General features: G+C 38.7%; 1 protein-coding gene across 2 annotated transcripts in view; it reads left to right on the top strand.

The window, feature by feature from the left end:
• The window catches only part of zgc:136472 (protein disulfide-isomerase), a 33,005-nt gene extending 13,564 nt beyond the window's left edge, over nucleotides 1-19,441 (top strand). For both annotated transcript variants that reach the window (XM_081604639.1, XM_081604580.1), the window contains 5 exons: nucleotides 3,355-3,552; nucleotides 3,629-3,749; nucleotides 14,293-14,474; nucleotides 14,621-14,710; nucleotides 14,795-19,441. In XM_081604639.1, the coding sequence (XP_081460765.1) occupies nucleotides 3,355-3,552; nucleotides 3,629-3,749; nucleotides 14,293-14,474; nucleotides 14,621-14,710; nucleotides 14,795-14,875 (672 nt within the window). In that variant the 3' untranslated portion in view covers nucleotides 14,876-19,441. The remainder of the gene's footprint in view (nucleotides 1-3,354; nucleotides 3,553-3,628; nucleotides 3,750-14,292; nucleotides 14,475-14,620; nucleotides 14,711-14,794) is intronic.
• The last annotated feature ends 2,113 nt before the right edge of the window (nucleotides 19,442-21,554 follow it).

The following is a 21,554-nucleotide window of genomic DNA, read 5'->3' as shown; positions in this document are numbered from 1 at the left end:
ACTTGCACTCAAAACATCTGTTCTCTTTCAAATATTCACTGTGCTTTCTCAAACCTTTCTCCTCGCGCTCAAAACTTGTCTCTGCTTGGGTCAAATCTCCACTTGCAAACCTCTCTACTCACCCTTGAAACAAAGAAGTACAGTCACCTTGCAACTTCTCAGCTATTAGAATGAAAGTGTTATACTGGGTGCGTTTGTTTCCTTCTTGTGGGTGTTCCTGGGTGGCTACTAATTATGTACTAACAGTGTACTATTGATTGATTTCAAACTGTCTACTGATCTTAGGCAAGAGTTTGTTCACCCAACCAAAGAAAATGGATCCACAGAACCAACCATGTTACAACTTAGTCACCTTATAATGTAACAATTATGGTACATACTTTTACTATAGTTACATTAGTACTTCAGGACATATAAACATTTCTTGACACTTTTTATGAAAATCTTTTCATATATATATCAAAAATAATACTTAAAACTGCAGCAGTGCAAGTAAATGTAATTTGATGTGATTTGAAATTTAAATGTAATTTGAGAGCAAGCTCTTACATCTGCTAAACCTTTAACCTCTCCCAGTCTTGTCAATCTTCTATCTAGTTTTTTGAATATAGCTGAGTATAAACCAAAAAGGAGTCCTCCAATGTCTCACAGAACCACTGTGTATTGACATAGATACTAAATGACACACCTGCAATTTGCTACGCTGGATTTTATTTAGGGCTATTAGAGTAAAGAAGTCAGAATACAAATGCTTACTACTTAAATTTTTTATTTAATATATAAATTAACCTCATATCATTTTCATTCCATTTCCATTTAAAGGAAGCCACTGCAGTTATTTTTTTTAAACTCTGCTTTCTCTATTTAGGGTCTACATTTAATTTTGAAGTACATTATGCTGCATAAGTCTTTTCTGGACTCGATCCTCATTTATGACAAGCTGGACCTTTTTGTAATCATTCTTTACCTGTCAGGTCCAAAGTTGTTTTGAGTTGTTTTGGGGTTTTGATTTGCTCATCCTAGTTTCATATTATTCTGTGTTTCTTAATCTTTTTCTTTGATTAGATTAGCTTTGGATGTTTTACCATAGTTCAAAGCTGAGTTACTTTAGCTCTATTATGTTCCTTATGACTAGTTATTTGTTAGTGTTATATACATTTTCCTAGTTACCCAGTTTCTGTACTCTCCCTCTCCCCCTGTACCATTTTTTCTCTCTCTCCTGAGTCTGCCTTCTGCTCTCTTCCCACACACCTCAGGCCTGTTTCTAATCAGTCATCTGTTCCTTATAACAGATGACTGATTATAAGAGCTCACTCTTCATTCTCAGGCCCAATACTCGCACTGCAACCTTTTGAAGTGTGGACTCAATCCAAGTGAATAAGGGTTCAAGTGCACAGGTTACAAGTGTGCAAAAAATTTGACATTTGGCACAGTATGCTCTGTGTTGCAACTTCAACATCCAAAATGGCGGACTGGTCACTGTTCAGGCATTTGTTCTGCTAAAAAGTACAACTACAACAAAAAAGTTATTTTAAATGTACAGTAGAGGTATTATTGCTTACCAAAGTCATTGCAGGGGATATGTGTCTATTCAAATGTTTTTTGTTACGACTTGTTGAATACAGAGCAAAATTGGGTAGTATTCACACATGTTCAGTAGAGAGAAACAATTACTTCAGTACTTTACTTTTTAAAACTGATTTTTTTGTGACATTTTTTTGCTCTGTGAACACTGCGCTATTTCCAATGGCAACTTTTTTTTTTATCAGATGATGACTTTGTAAAAAAAATACTCATTAAACTGTACCAACATTCAATTTAACTGTCTTAAAGGTTAAATAAGACTGTTAAAGACTATTAAAGACATGAATACATATTCAGCTATTACTCAAAAAAACCACCTCTGTATGAATGGATGTGACTTTGTACACAAGATTTAACAAGATATTTATAAGCAACACTGATGTCAATTTGTCTTAAGAAAATAAGAAGTAAATACCTTTCTTTTTCACTTCCACAACATATTAAAATAAATTAATTTCAAGATTTTGTTTGAAGTTTTTCCTTCATTCCCTAATGGCTTTCTGCAAGAGAAACTTAATATAAATATCAATTCCTGTGTGTTTTGTGACATATTCGGACAACTCAATTTTTTAAATTGGAACTTCTTTAATGCTTTAGAAAGATTTTTTAAAACTGGACCTTGTACAAGAAATCTATTCTGCTTTTAATCTTTAATATAATAAAATTTGGTGTAAGAGGAGATGAAGTGTTAAATTATGATTTTAATGACTTCATCATCTGGCTAAGTTTTTATTCACAAATGCCCTTTTCTAAAAAATCACCTCCATTTTAAAATTTTTTAAGGTGAAATAATTCTATTTAAGGATGTGCTTAAACATTGCATCAGCACAAAAGCCCAATCTTTATACCTATATGTTGATAGCTTGATTTAAGTTTTCAAATTCCTCTTGCATTGGAGAATGTGGGACAAACTACTCACTCAAACCCTTCAACATGAACGCACATTTGAAGGACACAAGGGCAGAAAAAGGGTGGAACTGCGAGTATTGGGAGCGGATCTCAGTTACTCCTTGCTGGTTCCTCTCCTTTGCTTCCTTATTTCTCTTGCTGGGTTTTTGTTCCCTGATCTTATTTTTTGTTCTACTCTGACTCCCTGTGTGTTTAATTTTTTTAAAATAAAAAACCCCCCAAAAAACTCAATGCCCTTGCATCTACATTCGTCACATCATGACACCATCCTTAATTGTTTTTCTTTGGAATTTAGCTGCTTTTACTTTCAAGCTGACTGTTTTTTAGAGGAAAGCTTTCTGTATGCTGTTCTGTGGAAACATTTTATGACCTTTAGAGATCTACTGATCTGCTTCTTTTTCTTTCTTTTTTTTTCTTATTTCAGGTCATAGCTTTGGATAAAACTTGCAAAATGTTGGAAAAATGTCTTTCCAGAAAAAAACCCCAATGAAAAACGGTTTGCTTTCTGAGTGGAATTAGATTGACAATTAATTAATATTATTTTATTGACAAAGTCTGGCTTTTAGCATTATAAAGGACTGATCAGTTGCTTAAAACCTTTCTGAAATACTGTGTGTTCATAATATTTTATTATTAGTATTTAAAGGGACTTTTTATTATTCAGATCAGACAGATAGGTGATTTTTCACATCTGAACCTCCTGATTTTGGCTTATTTACCATCAAACTTGTTTCTGTCATTAAGCGGGAACAGAAAAATCTACTCCAGATCTTATCGGTCCACATTTCAAACTGTTCATCATAAAGTGCTCATTTGGTCTCCTGAGCCTTGAAAGTGGGCTTTAATGTGTTTTCCCCCCAGATCCTGTTTGTCTTGGTGAACGTGGATGAACATCGTAACGGCAGACTCATGGAGTACTTCCGGGTGCGGCACTTTGACGCTCCTCACATCCGACTGGTAAATCTGACAGATCAAATAACCTACCAAATGCTTTCTGAGACTTTGGATGAAGGGAGCATAAAACAGTTCTGCCAGTCCTACCTCGAAGGCAAGGCTAAGGTAAATCACACTCAGATATTCATTTTGGCATGAAGCTATATGCTTTGATTGTTACGTGTCTGTGTGTTTTAAATAGCCCAAGTTGATGAGTGAGCCTATTCCTGAAAGATGGGACCAGAGACCCGTTAAGGAGCTGGTAGGAGTGACTCTGGAGAAAGTAGCCTTCAACCCCAACAAGACTGTTTTTGTCTTGTTTTGTAAGTAAACTTTACTCACAGCTGAGTGTAATCTTTATTAATAATTTTAATGTTAAGGAAAACATTTCCTGTTCTAGCTCAGTTTGAATAAATCTTCAGAGCTGTTCCTACATGAAAATGGTCAGATTTTTATCTTACTTAAAAAAAATACATACTTGGACTTATTTTATTGTTGTTGCACAAAGACACAACATTGAAATTGGCAACAAAATGTCATCACTTGGTCACTGGAGCTTACAGTATGCCGACAAACACAATAATATACAAAAAAATTATATATTGCTAAATACACATAACTTAGCATTTTCAGACAGTCTTGGTAGGTATATATGATATGCATACATACCTCGTACATCTATTAGGTGATCTACTTCTGCTTCTTTTCACACAGGAAGTCTGATCGACCGTTGTAACTTGTTAGGGACACTATATTGAAAAAGTATTCACTCGCCTGCCAAGACTCATATGAGCTTAAGTGAGATCCCATTCCTAAGCCATAGGGTTCAATATGACATTGGTCCACCTTTCCAGCTAGAACAGCTTCAATTCTTCTGGGAACGCTGTCTAGAAGGTTTAGGAGTGTGTTTATGGAGATTTTTGACCATTCTTCCAAAAAGCGTATTTGTGAGGTCACATACTGGTGTGGGATGACAAGGCCTGGCTCTTACGCTGCCCTCTAATTCATCCCAAAGGTCAGGTCACATAAAGCTACGTAACCCAGTCAAGTTCATTCACACCAGACTCTCCATTAATTTTTGTGGACATTTCTTTGTGCTCTGAAGAGGAAGGGGCCAGCTCCAAACTGTTCCACAAAATTGAGAGCATGGAATTGTCCAAAATGTCTTAGTATGTTGAATAGGGGTGCACCGATTGCAGTTTTCTGGCCGATTTCCGATCACCAATCTTTAAAAAGTTTGACTTGCCAATTACGTTTTTTTCCGATACTGATTTTTAAAAACTTTTTTATAACCAACACTGGTTACAAAATCACAATTCACTTTCAATTTTTCAATCTTATTTTATTGAAAAACATACCCTTGATATGTTTTTCAAGGGTATGTCATAACAGATATTATCTGTTATGATAATAATATCTGTTATGATAACATATATTAATATCATAACAGATATCAATATCTGTTATGACATGTGACAGATGATGATTCCTGGTTAATGTCAATTGGAGTAATATAAACTTGTTTTAACTGCCCATGAGGTAGAGCTCTGACATAGAAATAAAGTTTAGAGAGTTTTTGCGCAAACTTCTAAATAAAACAAATTTAGACGACATTAGTCTTTCGATTACACTGCTAGGCAGGGTAAACTTTTCAAGTTGGCATCATCCAGTGCTTTGCTCATATTATGAGCATTGTCCCAAAAAACAACTTGATTGATTTCCCAATAATCCAACATGGCCTTAAACTTCGGCTGATAAATTGGCAGTAGTGTGAAACCCCGACATTTCTTTACAGTGCAAGAGTACTTGGTGACGTTCCAACTGTTCATCAATCCATTGTTCAGTAAGACTCAACATGGACATTAAACTTACATCAGAAGTCCAGATATATGTTGTAAAGCTGAGTGTCTTCACATTGGCGTTTAGTAAGTTGCGGGTGTGTCTCGAAACTTGGCTGAACAACTCCGGTAATGCAATGTCTGAAAAATATCTCCAACTCGGCATATTATATCGTGAGCTCAAGTGCTGCATGAAGTTTCTGAAACCCTAGTCCTTAACGATAGAAAATGGCTGGTCATCCAATGCCTTGAACTCCATAAGTTTCCTCGTAGTGGCTTTGTTTTTTTCTGTGCTCATAATGGCTAACAGCGGGCCACCGACAGCGGGCCACTTTCCATATTCGCTTTAGCCTGCAAGCTTGATTGTTCTCTTCAAATGCTGCATATTCAGCGGCGTGGTGGTTTCTTAAATGGCAAACGAGGTTTGTGGTATTAAAGTTTTTGGATGTGTTCTCTCTTACTGCAGAAAAAAATGGAACAGTAACTAATTTTAATACCCTTGTGGAGGTAGATAGATCGGTGATTAAGATTGGTTTCATATGTAACGATCAGCCGATCACCAAACACACTAAATTAAGGAAATCGGGGCCGATCGATCGTCCGGCCGATTTATCGGTGCACCCCTAATGTTGAAGCATTCAGAGTTCCTTTCACTGGAACTAAGGGGCCAAGCCCAGCTCCTGAAAAACAACCCCACACCATAATCCCCCTCCACCAAACTTTACACTTGGTACAATGCAGTCAGACTAATACTGTTCTCCTGGCAACTGCCAAACCTAGACTTGCCCATCAGAATGCCAGATGGAGAAGTGATCACTCCAGAGAACGCGCCTCCACTGCTCTAAAGTCCAGTAGCAGCGTGCTTTACATCACTGCATCCGACGCTTTGCATTGGATGCAGCTAGTCCACCATGGAACCCCATTCCAAGAAGCTCTTTGCGCATTGTTCTTGAGCTAATCTGAAGGCCTCATGAAGTTTGGAGGTCTGTAGTGTACTTTGTGGCTGAGTTGCTGTCGTTTCCAAGCACTTCCACTTTCTTATAATACAGCTGACATTTGACTGTGGAATATCGAGGAAATTTCACTTGTGGATTTGTTGCACAGGTGGCATCCTATCACAGTTCCATGCTAGAATTCATGAGCTCCTGAGATCGAGCCAATCTTTCACACGTTTGTAAAAACAGTTTGCATCATTATATGATTCATTTTATACACCTGTGGCCAAGGACGTGATTGGAACACCTTATTCCGATAATTTGGACGGGTGAGCAAAAATATTTTATTATAAAATAATGGAGTACAATTCCTTTTTCTAACCTAATATAATATTCAAATAAGAATTAAGACATTCATTCACCATAAACCTAAGTATTTTCTAATACTAAACAAAACATTTTCATTTGATTCTAATATAGTCAGAAATAATACAATTTCAAATACATTCATCATTGACTAAATTAATTCTAAGACAAGATAATACAATTTTCAGTCAAAACATGTTATTAATAACTAAGAAAAATGTCTTACAAAGTGATTTAAAACATTTTATGTTATATTCAGTTTTTTTCACCATGTCAGATGTTAGTTTTGGAAGACTTCTCATCCTGGTTACGGGAACCGACCAAAGTTCCCTTTCTCAGAGTAATTCATGTGATAATGTCCTCCACCTTCCTGCATATGTTAATTTATGACCTCCTGTCTTTAGTGATATAACCACAGAAGTCCAGGTCGAAACTTTCCTGCAGATATCTCTGTTTCAACTTACTTACCCAGCAATAGTTTTAGTTTCAAATCACTAGCAGAAACCTATTCAAAAAAGTTTAAACTATATTGAACACTAAAAATAGTCATTTTTCCTCAACACTAGCTGCTAGCTAGCGACTTTGCTAGTAAAGCTAGATAACTAAAAGCTTCGTCCCTGTATCTTTAATGATATCAGTCATTCTTCAGTATTGCTTATGCAATAAGGGCACATCGTCCGTCCAAAGCCTATCATCACCATAATTGATATGTCTTCTAATTTCCTTTGCTGCATAATGTACATTGCATTTATTCTAGCGTTAGGTAAATGTATCTTGAAGGAGAATAACACTTAAATAAAAGTCCAACAATGATATTCATTTAGACTTTAAAATAACTGGTAGTTTACTTTTGTGAAGTCATCAGCTGAAACAAGCTTGAATTGCATAAAGATCATCTCTGTCCTACTCAAAGTCACTGGTATAGTTTGGATAGAGCTGTGGCCTGATAAAGAAGGCTAGTTCTGTTCTGGGGACGACTATGGAACCTCTGGTGACAATGGAGGATTCTTCATAAAATCAAGAAAGTTATGGACAACCCTAAGCATCCTCTTCATGAGACTGTCTTGAGAAAACAGCTTGTCTTCAGTCAGAGGCTTCTTCAGATTTGCTGTAATACAGGCCACAACAGAGAATCTTCCCTGCCAACAGCCATCACCATCTTCAATAACACTTTGAAGAATCTGCATTAATGAGTTACAACATCATTTAATTTTCCTCTGATTAATAAAGTATTTTTGAATTTTAAAATACTACCACAGCCTTTTTACAGTACTCTTTTGTAAATATTACATTGTGCACACCAGTTTTGTGATTCCAGTTTATCTAATAAGATGTCTGCATAGTGTATTAGTGTCCTGCTAAATTAGGCAGGTTTAGTAAAAATATACAATTATTGTTACCTTAAAAAGTAGTCAAATTGATGCAGTTGTAAACCAAGCACTTTTTCCTAGTATATACACTGCCTGATTGCCCTGCTTGATGTAGCCATTTGTTTAAAGCAATTAATGCTTAAAAATTCAGGAATTTAAAAAAAAGATTTTAAGCATCTTTTTTTCTGGAAAAAAAGATGTAGTGCATCTTTTTTTTAAAGATGCAGTGTATCTTTACTGCATCTTTAAATAAAAGATGCAGTAAAGATCTTTTACTGCATCTGACATAATGTTCAAAACAAACTACAAGTTAAAAAATCCTGAAAGGTCTGGGAACCTTTAACGTGGACATGGTCTATGGAGAACAAAGTCTTTCACAGGATCAAGGAGTCGTTCTCACAATCTGAAGGATTTCCTGCCTCACTGATTCCTAAGAGAGACAAAGAAATAAATATTTCCTTTTACTTCACTTGCTGTGATTTAAAAAAAAATTATATTCAGGGATATAAACGCCCTTGAACTACAATCAAAACTTTTTATATTATATTTTCAGGAGAGGAGAAGGAGGGAGAGAGTTCGGTGTGTAGCATATTTTGGCAGATAGCATCTTCAGCCTTGTAGGATAAGTAAAAAAAACAACATGATTTTGTGTTATGAAAAGTATGACTTAAGTGAATTATTACATTGCTGTAATTTATCATTAAAGCTTTATAGCAATTCATAATATACAAAGGCTAATAATAGTAGTAATAGTAATAATAATAGTAATAATAATAGTGTTATCTTGAATAAATTCAAGTATAATGGAAAGACACTAGCCTGATGCTATTAGCATTCAGAAGTGCTTACATTGCTAGCTTGTGTTGACAGTTGCACAATTAAATCGCTTAACATTAATCATAAAATGGGGATAAATAGCTAATTTGTTAATATCGATATTTCTCTTACCGCTCCATCGCTGCCAGAAGCCAGGCTGAGATCTAAACTATCTGTGCTTGGGCATTGATACAGTGCTGTTGGAATGTGTTAATGTAATTGGCTGAAACATCACAGCCAATCACAATCACATGGGGGTCTGTTCATATAATTGGCTGAAACAAGGAAAGTATTTGATTGGTTTCTGATCATCCAATCAGATGAACAATTTGCTAAAAAAATACATTTGTGGATTGAGACGTCAGGGGAGTCTCAAAATTCAAACACAAACGCAATGCAACTCACAGGCCAGAAACAGTTTGGAAATCAAGAGATATTTGTGTTTGCATCACAAATATATCTTGTGTGGGGTGTGCTGTGGTTGCACAGGGGTTAAGCACAACCCATGTATGGAGGAGGTCTTAGTCCTCGACGTGGCTGTCACAGGTTTGATTTGTCACAGCCTGGTGACCTTTGCCGCATGTCTTTCCTCATCTCTCATTACCAACCTTCCCGTCAATTAACTATCAAATAAAGGCCACTAGAGCCAATAAAACCTTTAAAAAAAATACTAGTGTGAATCTTGTCCTGTGCAAGATCCAAGTTGTGCAAGTTGTGAATCTCATTCTGTGCATTTGTGAATTAGCTCCATAGAACAATAGGACTAGTCTCACTGACAGAAAATCTTTATTCTTGTAATGCTCTTCGTATGCTGCAGTAGCTATTATTATTTTATTTAATTATATACACTGATATTTATTTAATTAGCGAATAAATAAAACGCAAGAACCGAAGAGCACGCAGAGCATGTTTGGTGCTCTTTGATTGTTTTCATCACCTGTCATGGTGGCAGATGTTACAGCACTGTGCTGCCAGGGAGAGTGAGAGCAGTCAGGGTTGAGCGCCTTGTTCTTGGTTACTTCTTGCCTGTTGCTCCTTGGTCAGTGTTCATAGTCGAGTGTTTACCATTAGTGCATTGCCTTAATTGTTATGTTTTAATGGTGCAGACAGTGGTGGTTTCTGACATGGGCAATATACCCTAACTTTTTAGGGATGGCACAAGACCTCTGCGGATTGTGGCACAGAGATGGAAACAAAACAGAATGTAGAGGAGTTTGAATTGATAATGATATTGGTTACATTTATTTCAGCTCTAAACATTTAATATCTAGCTGTTTTTATGAGAATATGAATCTTTCAGATCAATTTAAGAAGCAACTTTGATCATATTTTGCATTTTATTGTGTCATGTAGCGTGGGGTGCTGGTTTTGGTCTTGACTCGGTCTCAGATCCTAAAAGTCTCGATACACTCTGGTCTTGACTTGGTCTTGGGTTAAGTGGTCTTGACAATAACATTAATGTCAAGGTGTCATAACGAAGACATTTTTATCTAGGTTAATAACTTAGATATAGCTCAGAAAATTAGGTTTTCTGAACTATTGCAACAGAAAACACTGACCTAATCAGTAGGTCAGTGTTGCAATACATCAGCTGTGTTACTGGGAGCCAAAGCACCCACAGCCATCCAGAGCGTCGCCATGGTAACTGCATGATAATTGACATATTAAATGGAAATATATTGGTGAAATTACAATTTCAGAAACATCCATGTTAAAAATGTGAAAAAAATCAAAGTAAATTTGTACATTTGTAGAAATCCAGCCTTTAATTTGAGTACATTTACTAAGTGAGGAAAAAGTCCACCACTTTTTGTGTTGTTTTGATATTTTTCTTTGGTATCCAACCATTTGTTGTTGGACTGGTTGAAGGCTTTATAGCACTGATTAAGCAAATACTTTTACTATTAACACTTTTTAGGTACAATTTATAGCATTACAGGGAAGAGCTGTTATGGAAACCACAAATAATTAAAAACAAGCTCTTTAATTCACTAGATCAAACTTAAAAATGAAGGTGCTATACTAGTTAATACAAGATCTCACTCAGCGTTACTGGCACGATAGACATTTTGAACTTATAATTTGTCTAGTGAGCATTATTAGTAGTGTTTGTTGCCACAAAGAAGCTTTACTCAATCAATAAAGATTCTGGGCTTCGGGGTGTAGTGGTCAGAGCAGGGGCCCCACATACGTAGGCAACAGACTTGTCCCTAGTTTGGTACCCTTTTTGCCCCTCTTCTTGTCAGATTACTTCTAAATGAAGGCCACTAGAGCTGAACGAAATTTATTGGATATTTTAAACTTTTTTAACAAATAAAAGGCAAAGTGGGACGTGCAATATTATCAACCCTTTTAATTTCAGTGCAGCAAACTCACTCCAGAAGTTCAGTGAGGATTTCTGAATGATTCAATGTTGTTCTAATTAACTGATGATGATGATAAATAGAATCCACCTGAGTGTAATCAAGTCCACCTGCTCTCTGATGGTCTCAGGGTTGTTTTTAAAGTGCAGAGAGCAAGGAAGGAAGGAGCAAGGAACACACCGACATACTGTTGTGGAGAAGTTTAAAGCCGGATTTGGATATAAAAATATTTCCCTAGCTTAAAACATCTCAAGGAGCACTGAGCAAGTGATCGTATTGAAATGGAAAGAGTATCAGACAGCTGCAAATCTACCAAGACCCCGACGACCCTCTAAAATTTAATCTCGAACAAGGAGAAGACTGATCAGAGATGCAGCCAAGAGGTTCATGATCACTGTGGATGAACTACAGAGATCTACAGCTGAGGCGGGAGAGTCTGTCCATAAGACAACAATCAGTGGTACACTGGACAAATCTGACCTTTATGGGAGAGTGGGAAGAAGAATTCCATTTCTCAAAGATATCCATAACAAGTCTTGTTTAAAGTTTGCCACAAGCCACCTGGGAGACACGGCAAAGAAGTTGAAGAGTGGAAGAAGTTGCTCTTTGAGGTCACAAGGAAAGGAGCCACAGCCAAATACCTCCAACGAATAAGGCAAGTCCTGAGAAGCCAGCTCAATGGCAAGAACAAGATCCCTGCTATAAACGGCTATGCTTTACCAGTAATCAGATGCCCTGCAGGAATAATTAGCTGGCCAACGGAGGAGATAAAGACCACGGATGTTAAGACCCGGAAGCTACTAACCACGTATGGAGGGTTCCACCTGTAACCCGTAATTAGTCAATTAGTCAGACTTTTATTTTTACGGGCCCACTTTCTGTTTTGCCCCCAAACTCTTCAACTTATTTAAAGTCCCGCCTCCAGCGCAGTTTAAAACACCACCTGTTTCACTGTGATTGTGGCTGGCTGTTGGCGTCTTGCTGATCATCTCTCCTTGGAAAATTCACCCAAATCTCTGAAACTGATTTGAACTATTGGTGAGTTTGCTTTTTTGATAGCAGTATTGTTCAGCATGAAAGTTTTGCTCGATGGCTCATTGGAGCATTTTTTTATTAGAACTGTGGCAGTTGTTACCTGGGCTGTCACCAGGATTCAGCTGATCGCAGTCTAGCATTCTCGGCTCAAAGGTAATTGTTAGTTTTGTGCAAGATTTCTTTTCCAATTTCATTACTTTTATAATGAAATTGATTGAAAATAGGATGTAGCTACATTTAAATTGATATTGCGCAGTATATTTTTCTTTTTCCTCACACTGCTTGAGTATTTTGAGTTAATTTATTTTCTCTTGATTGATATTTTGAAAGTGAACTTTGATTTCAACTTTGACCTTAAATGGATTAGTTTGAAATATGATTATTCTTTTTGTTTATCTAAATTATGGTTAAGTTAACCTGACTGAAATGTTTAGTTTAATTATTGCATTTGTGTGTTTGCACATACTTATTGTTGATAAACCGCCTAATGGGTTTTTTTTTTTTGGCCTTTTAGGTCGGGTTTTTTTGATGGATCAGATTCTCAGATCCTCTTCTGAGCAAAGGATGGCGAGCTAAGGACAAGAACTTTGATCTTTTGAATTGATTTATTTTGAATTGATTTGACCCTCATTGTGTATTAATTGTTTGTTGTTTTTTTCCCCCAATCACCAATACAAAAACACCAAAACTAAAACAGTGATTGTGTCTTTATTCACACCTTAGGCTCCTTCAAGAACCATCTTCTGATGCTGCTTTTGTAGCCGCAGTTAGCTGCGTAGCCCATAACTGTTACACACCCCAAATCCAGCACCCTGAGACTGTACACGAGCCGTAAGGAAGGAGGCAGAGGACTAGTGAGTGTGATAGCCACTGTCCAGGATAAAACATCCAAGATCCATAAATGCATCAAGGACAAAGCCTCAACAGATGATGTGCTCAGTGAATGTCTCAGACAATAGGGAACAGAGGACGAGGTGCTGGAGGTACCATCATGGGAGGACAAGCCCCTACATGGGATGTACCACCGACAAATAACTGAAGTGGCTGATATCAGGAAATCCTACCAATGGCTGGAGAAAGCTGGACTCAAGTACGGCACCAGAGGCTCTCATCCTGGCTGCACAGGAACAGGACCTAAACACCAGAGCATTCTTTCGCTCTATTTATAGAGACTCCCACTTTGTTTGAACATTCTATTGCTCTGGTGTTTAGGTCCTGTTCCTGGTCATCGGGGCCCTCGGGACAGTCACCCCCAAACTGGAGCAGTGGCTAAAACGGATCCCAGGAACAACATCAGACATCTCAGTCCAGAAATGTGCAGTTCTAGGCACAGCCAAGATACTGGAGGAACCCTCAACCTCCCAGGCCTCTGGTAGAGGACCCGAGCTCAGAGGATAAAACGGACCACCCACGGAGGGTGAGAAGGGAATTTATACATAGACCCATCCGTCCATCCATTTTCTATACACCCTTGTCCCTAGTACCCTAATGGGGTCAGGAGGGTTGCTGGTGCCTATCTCCAGCAAACGTTTCGGGTGAGAGGTGGGATTCACCCTGGACAGGTCGCCAGTCTGTCACACGGCAACACAAAGACAGACATTACAAACAACCATACACTCACACCTAGGGAGAATTTAGAGAGCCCGGAGAGAACCCACGTGTGCACAGGGAGAACATGCAAACGCCATGCAGAAAGATCCCCAGCCTTTCTGCATCGAACCAAACTGTGCTGCCAACTGCGCCACTGTTTGGCTTCAAAATGACAAAGTTTACGGTTCCGACCTAGCAAACACAATTGTGTGCTGACTAGCTTGCATGTCAAATTACTATATTACCAGCAACCAGCACAACATTTGTTGGCTCCCGGTGAATTGACTTTTGGAGCATTAGATCCAAACTTTGGGTCATAAGCATGGTTACTGCTTTAACTGGTCGGCCAAAAAGTCTTCCTGGTGTTTTGTCAGTGTCTAGTGTGATCCACTATTCAATCAGGTTGGAGAGAGATTTAGTCTAGATTAACACCCTTTCATGTTGATTAAATGCTTCCCATATAGTTGTGAGGAGTTAATCCTTGGTTTTTCTTCATCTCTTCAGTGTAGTGTATAGCTGATGACTGTTGCTCCCTATGTCTGTTGGATCCCAGATCTGGCATACAGTGAAATGTCCCGTGCCTTGTTTCCACTGTGGGAGGAACTGGCTGAAGCCGTCAAGGATTGGGAAGATGTGGTCATTGCTCAAATCGACGCCTCAACCAATGATATCAACATGTCAATGCAGGGTTCCTACCCATCCCTCTGCCTGTTTCCTGCTTTGTACGCTGAGAGGGTATGTATTACTCACTGGTTCATTTATTGCAATATTCTCAGCAGTAAATCATCTGAATATTTTTTGTTTTTGGTTTTTTGCTTCTTCTTTTTTTTTTGCCTGTTTACAAATTACAAAGCATGGAATATTTCTTCTGTGACTTCAAGGTGGTGGTTTATACTGGGAAAAGGAACATAAAAGACTTGGTTAGGTTTATGGATAAAGAAATGAGAAAGGCCAAAAGAGACAGAGTTAAGGTAAATTGTGAAGCAGTTTTTAGGAGTATTAAAGGTGAAATATTTTCTGTGGTAAAATGAGACTTTTACTCCTTGTTATTCCAGGAGGATGAAGACAGGAGGAAGTACATTGATACACTCAAGACAGAGGAAGCAAAAAAAACCAAATCCAAAGATGAGCTTTGATACAGCAAATCAAAGTAGTATGTCTGTATGTCATTTGCCTTTTAATAATTTTTTTTAAACATGTTTTTTTTTACTTGAACCATATTCCTGTGAAAAAGTATTTGCTACCTTGTAGATGATCTCTATATATAGAGACTCACACCTTGTTTGAGCAAATCATTTCCATATATTATTACATTTTCTTAACATCTAAATCAAGCTTAGAAATTGTTAAATCAAGAATGAAATGCAAATTATCACATTTTCTATTCATTTTCACTGGGTACCCTTATTACTGCCAGACCTGTAGAATCAGAAAATCTTAAGTGCTAGGGTTGGTCGTGGGTCCGACTCACGGTAGAGTTTAATGAAGTAGGTTAAAAGATTTTCAATGATCCAATTCTTCAATGATCTGATTGAAGAACTTTCACAAACAGATATTTTCATGCATGACCAGGTTGTTTGGATCCTTTAATAAATGTAATTGTTTTTGAAAACTATGCTTTTATCATGTTTTTTTGCTATGCTTTTGACCCACATGCAGAACACTTGCAAGAGTCATTGAGAAAATGTTAACTTTACTGAATAATCAATGAATAACAAATGTGCATCTTTGTCCGGGAGCCTGGTGGTGCAGGGTGAACGAGAACACTGAAAACAGAATAGATGAATGGTGAGTAACAGTTACTGAAGAATGTGTTATTGAATGGCACTCTTACTGATGGAGATAGAGGCAAGTCTGACTGGGGGGGAAGTGATTGGATTCCAGGGTTCAAGTCCTTGTGTTGTGTTAAGCCAGAGTTGTGCAACACTGGGAGCTGGGGATCCATGGAGCTGTCTGGTGGAGGTCACTGGATGTGTTGGAGGATAAACAGGATACGCGGCACAGGCTTGAAGAAGGAGGAGCAAGACGTTGCCAGTCATGGTGTTTGAACTTCACAGAGTGTCTTGAGAGCACAAGGATAAACCAAGGCAGCACAGAGCACTGCTGAGAAGACCTTTAAAGGAGATGGAGATGGGACATCTGAATCCAGGCTTCGAGGCGTGTACAGAGTAAAAAGGGGTTGTGTCAGATGACACCTCACTTCAATGCTTGTGTTGTCTTGCTGAAAACCACGTGACTGACACCACATTATGACTCGTATTACGTGGGACACATAACTGCTTCTTTTTGCATGTCGGTTTTCAATATAAAAGCACGATTGGCCGTGCTGCTTCATGGGTTGTAGGTAATTTGGTCGCTCATCAGAGGAACAGAGGAGAGTATTTGTCATCAGCAGTGGATGAAATACAAGGAACACCAACCAACATATTGTACAATGATGATGGCACTCATCAAATGTAATATTTACTGGTTTTCTTAATTGTTGACTGCATTGAGTTTTTATGTATATTTTTGTGTTTTCATGATGTAAAGCACTTGGAGATGCATTGTTGCTGAAATGTGCCTCAAAAATAAATTAGATTGAATGATTGAAATGGACATTTGGGAACACTTTGAGATGATCGCTCACATTATAATTCTTAGATGTTATTGTGGTTAATTAATCTAATTGTGAATTAACCCCTCCCTCCCCAAATACTCAATCTGGAAAATGTCACTATTTGGAGTTTGATCAGCAAGACATACACGCCTACACACACACTATATATATATATATATATATATATATATATATATTCACCAGCTAAAGTGTACTCTCAATGGCAGAGTAATAACAACAGAGCAGACCCACCAAGGCTGGAGACTGAACAATATGGGAAAGTGGCTAATCTCTCTACGAGATGACCACAGCAACCTCCCTGAGCAAGCCCTGGTAACTACCACAATGGCAGATGTCCAAGAAAGGTCTCGGGTATGAAAAACTGGACAGCACCAGGACCTGACATGATCCATGCCTATTGGCTGAAGAAACTCACTGCCCTCCATGAGCGACTGGCAGCTCAACTGAACCAGCTGCTACAAAATGGGACTCACCCTGAATGGTTAACTGAAGGGCGCACAATCCTGATACAGAAGGATCTCTCAAAGGGTTCAGTCCCATCCAACTACCGACCAATAATCTGTGTCTCTACCACCTGGAAGCTCATGTCAGGCATCATAGCGGCTAAGATAAGCGGGCACATGGATAAATACATGAGCACGGCACAGAAGGGCATCGGCATAAATAGCAGATCTGTATAGGCCTGAACCCCCTCAGCCAAATTATCAACAAAACTGGCTACGGATACTGACTCAAGAATGGGGCCACCACTCCTCTACATGGATGACATCAAGCTGTACGCCAGAGGTTCCCATACTGCGGGGCATTGAAGGGGGGTCGCGGGAAGCCGTCTGGATGAAAAAAAAAATATCATGAACACTGTATGCACTGGGTTTTTACCTTAGAATGGCCAACTCTCTGTTATTCCTCTGTCAATTTGATACAGTAGGGGCTTCCGTACTTCCCATATCTGTGTCCTCTGTCACTTTTATCAGTGGTTAAAATTGTTTAATCCGTTGTTAACATGTCGTAACCTGTTTTTCCGAGCCGCCTTTAAACGCAACATGAGCGCTACGATGCTCGCGCTGGGTTTACACCTGTGTGATAGTGAAGGAGACCTGCTGCTGCTGGGCAGAGCTACGCAGGTGTGTGTTAGAATCATGGCAGCAAACCAGCAAAACGCAAAGAACCTTTCACATTTTTTCCCCCAAACTAACTGACTGTTGAGTAAAGCTGTAGGATGGAGGTAAAGTTAGCTAAAAGATGACTAGGTAGCTAATATCAATACAGCACCTTAAGCTGTATTGATACAGCTTAAGGTATCAATACCTTAAGCTGTAGGTATTGATACCTACAGGGAGGGGTGTTGTTGTCTATGTTCAGCTACTATTCATTTTGCCCCCCAAAAAATTGATTCACCCCCTCTCCCTTTGTTCATCTGGAGCCGGGGCTGAGTATAACAGGGAGTCTCTAAGAATCGACCCACCAGCCCCTTCGCTCACGCACATCATTCAACCAGACAGCTATTTGTAAGATATAGGGAGGACCCAGAAATAGTTTGGAAACCACTGGAGAGGGGCCCAGGAGAAAAAGTTTGGGAACCATTGCTGAACGCCAAGAGCGAGCAAGACATCGATTCACTGATCCACACAACCATGATCTACAGCACTGACATTGGGATGTCATTCGGACTAGACAAGTGTGGTCAGATGATTACAAAAAGAGGGAAGGTCATCCATACAGAAGGGGTCTCACTCCCAGAAGGAAGCAGACATTGAGGACAAGTACCTGGGAATACCGCAAGCAAATGGCAACCTCAATGAGGTCACAAGGAAAGGAGCCACAGCCAAATACCTCCAACGAATAAGGCAAGTCCTGAGAAGCCAGCTCAATGGCAAGAACAAGATCCGTGCAATAAACAGCTATGCCTTACCAGTAATCAGATACCCTGCAGGAATAATTAGCTGGCCATTGGAAGAGATAAAGACCACGGATGTCTTTATCTCTTCCAATGGTAGACTTGGAAGCTACTAACCAAGCATAGAGGGTTCCACCCCAAATCCAGCACCCTGAGACTGTACACGAGCCGTAAGGAAAGAGGCAGAGGACTAGTGAGTGTGAGAGCCACTGTCCAGGATGAAACATCCAAGATCCATAAATACATCAAGGACAAAGCCTCAACAGACAATGGGGAACAGAGGACGAGGTGCTGGAGGTACCATCATGGGAGGACAAGCCCCTACATGGGATGTACCACCGACAAATAACTGAAGCGGCTGATAGGAAATCCTACCAATGGCTAGAAAAAGTTGGACTCAAGGACAGCACAGAGGCTCTCATCCTGGCTGCACAGGAACAGGACCTAAACACCAGAGCAATAGAAACTCAGATCTACCACACCAGACAAGACCCAAGGTGTAGGTTGTGCAAGGAGGCCCCTGAGACAGTCCAGCACATAATAGCAAGGTGCAAGTTGCTGGCAGGGAAAGCTTACATGGAACAACATAACCAAGTGGCGGGCATAGTGTACAGGAACATCTGTGCAGAAAATGGACTGGAAACCCCGAGATCAAAGTGGGGAACACCCCCAAAAGTGGTGGAGAATGACCGAGCTAAGATCCTGTGGGACTTTCAGATCTAGACAGACAAAATGGTAATGGAGAAGCAACCAGACATTGTGGTGGTGGATAAACAACAGAGGATTGTGGTGGATGTAGCAATACCAAGTGATTACAACATCAGGAAAAAGGAGCAGGAAAAACTGGAGAAATACCAGGACCTCAGAGAGGAACTGGAAAAGGCCTGGAAGATGAAGACCACAGTGGTGCCTGTGGTCATCGGGGCCCTCGGGGCAGTCACCCCCAAACTGGAGCAGTGACTAAAACAGATCCCAGGTACAACATCAGAAATGTGCAGTACTAGGCACAGCCAAGATACTGGAGGAGAACCCTCAAGCTCCCAGGCCTCTAGTAGAGGATGAGAGAGAGACCACCCATGGAGGGTGAGAAGAGAATTATTTATGTTTTTTTCTTCTTGCACAGAAGAAACAGACTTAAAGGTGTTGGAAGAGTAAAATTATGCACATGACTAAATATAAAGGACAGAGCCATGTAGACATCCAAAAAAAGAGGATTTTGAAGAATTTTAGTTTTTGAGGAAGCAAATCAAAACACAAAAATGTCTGTCCCAACAAGCATTGGACTCCTAAGACACTAAAACAGCAAATGTCTTTGTTCTCAGATTAGTCTGACATGGAAGAAAACACAACCGCTGACAGTAAACATATAGCAGGATTAGTTCAGCTAGAGATAATTTTAATAACTAAAAATGGATTACAGTTAAATAGGATTAAAGTGACTCTTTTGTTCCTAAACACGTGTATGACAAAAATTTTCTGACAATATTGCATTTACAATTTTGTGGAAGTGAAGTATAATCAGAGTGACAAGGCTGTCAGTTTCAGCAGCAGATGTCACTAGTGAGTAATGAATGAAGCATCATGAACTTTTGGGAAAAGCAAAGGCCTGGAAAGCTTCATTTCTTCATGAAGCTTCATTTGGCCAACACTAATAGGAGATCTTAAATGTAATTCACAAAATACAAAAAGCTCAGAGACCAAACATTGGGAGGCTCTCAGTACGATGGTACTGAGTGTACCATGGTTAACACTCAGTCATCGGAGGACTGGCAACTCCTCTTGCGCTCTTGCTGTTGCTCTGAAGGTCCATTTTCAAATAAGCAGTAACTCCTTGGCTCCCTCTGGTGGATAACCGTAGGAACTACCCAGAACTCAACCCCCAGCGTTGTACACAGGTTTCCTTTGTGTGATATTGAAAATTGTTTGATGACCAGGAAAATCTTGGGATACATATTACAAAATGTGTGGCCAATATTATCAGATAAAGATTTCAGCTATTTAATTCCGACAACCAATAACATTTGTAGGTAATAAAACGCAAGCAAAGTGCTTTAAAATGAAATGAAAGAATAAATCATAATTTAGTTTACTGCTTTTTTTGTCTTTTCTTTTGTATTTTCTACAGAAATGGGCAAATATGATCTTCATTAAGGAAGTTTTGTTTTTTGTTTTTGCAGACACAGACAAAACAAAGTTCAAACCAGAAATTTATGATCACCGAATTAAAACACACCCTTTTTTCACTGTCTGAAGTTAAATCAGACCAAATTTCACTTACTTTTGGTAATTACCAAAAGTATTTTTATTTGCTAAGTAATGAGAGAATGTCAGAGTTTTATTTATTTTCTGTCTTCAAAATCAAACGTTTACATACAGAATGGCCTTTAAAATATGAGGGAAAAGCCCAGATTATGTTATGGCTTTGGAAACTCCCAATAGGTTAACTGAAACATTTAATTGGAGATTCACCTGTGGTTATAAAGTGGAGATAGGTTCAGTGTCCAAGAGATGAACACGTTTTGGCCTAGAATGTACAAATGAAACCCAGATGAAAACCCAAAGACCTTGTGAAGATGACAATTCAAAAAGTTCTGTAACCCTGGCACTCCTATTAAATTTATTGAATGTTAGTGATGGATGGATGGTCATATGGATAGTCAGATGCAAAGAAAAACGTTGGTAATCTGAAAATGTCCAAAGAAAATCTAATTTGTAGCATAAAAAGGTAGTTTGTGGAGGTTCCTAATCTTTTCCTCAGTGTTAGTATTTATTTAAATGTTTTCATATAAAATATTTAGAATTTCACTTTTTCTTTGGTGTTTTTTCTTTAGTGGTGGTTATTGCATTAGGTTGTTTACTAATTTGGGTGCACACATTTAGTAAACACCTTATGTTTATTTAAGATCATTAACATTTTGTTTTGCAGAGTTGGCAGAAAGGAAAACCAGGAAATGGAACAGTCCATCAGGCTGCTGGAAGCAGGGGACTTGATGTGAAACAATCTGCCTCTCTCCACTAATAGCATAATTGCTAAAACCTTTTTGGTATTAGGTTACTTTGGTTTTTATAGTTGTGTTAAAGTCAAAATGCTTTAGTTTAAATTAATGTTTATACATTATTTGTCTTTGTCTCCTTCCCCACCCCTCCTCTTTGTGTAGGCTAGCCTGTTTGTGTGCTTATTGTTAGGTCAGTTTTTGGTTTGTTATCTTGAGTTATGTTTGCTTTAGTTGATTTCTTTTGGGCCCATTTTTTTAGATTTTTTTAGATTTGTTGTTGAAACCTTTAGTTAAGATTATCT

This window comes from Poecilia reticulata, chromosome 1 (assembly GCF_904066995.2).
Source record: "Poecilia reticulata chromosome 1, P_reticulata-male-v2, whole genome shotgun sequence".
In the NCBI taxonomy this organism is placed as follows: Eukaryota; Metazoa; Chordata; class Actinopteri; order Cyprinodontiformes; family Poeciliidae; genus Poecilia; species Poecilia reticulata.
The sequence above is the reverse complement of the archived record's forward strand: the minus strand, read 5'-3'. Positions and strand labels throughout refer to the sequence as shown.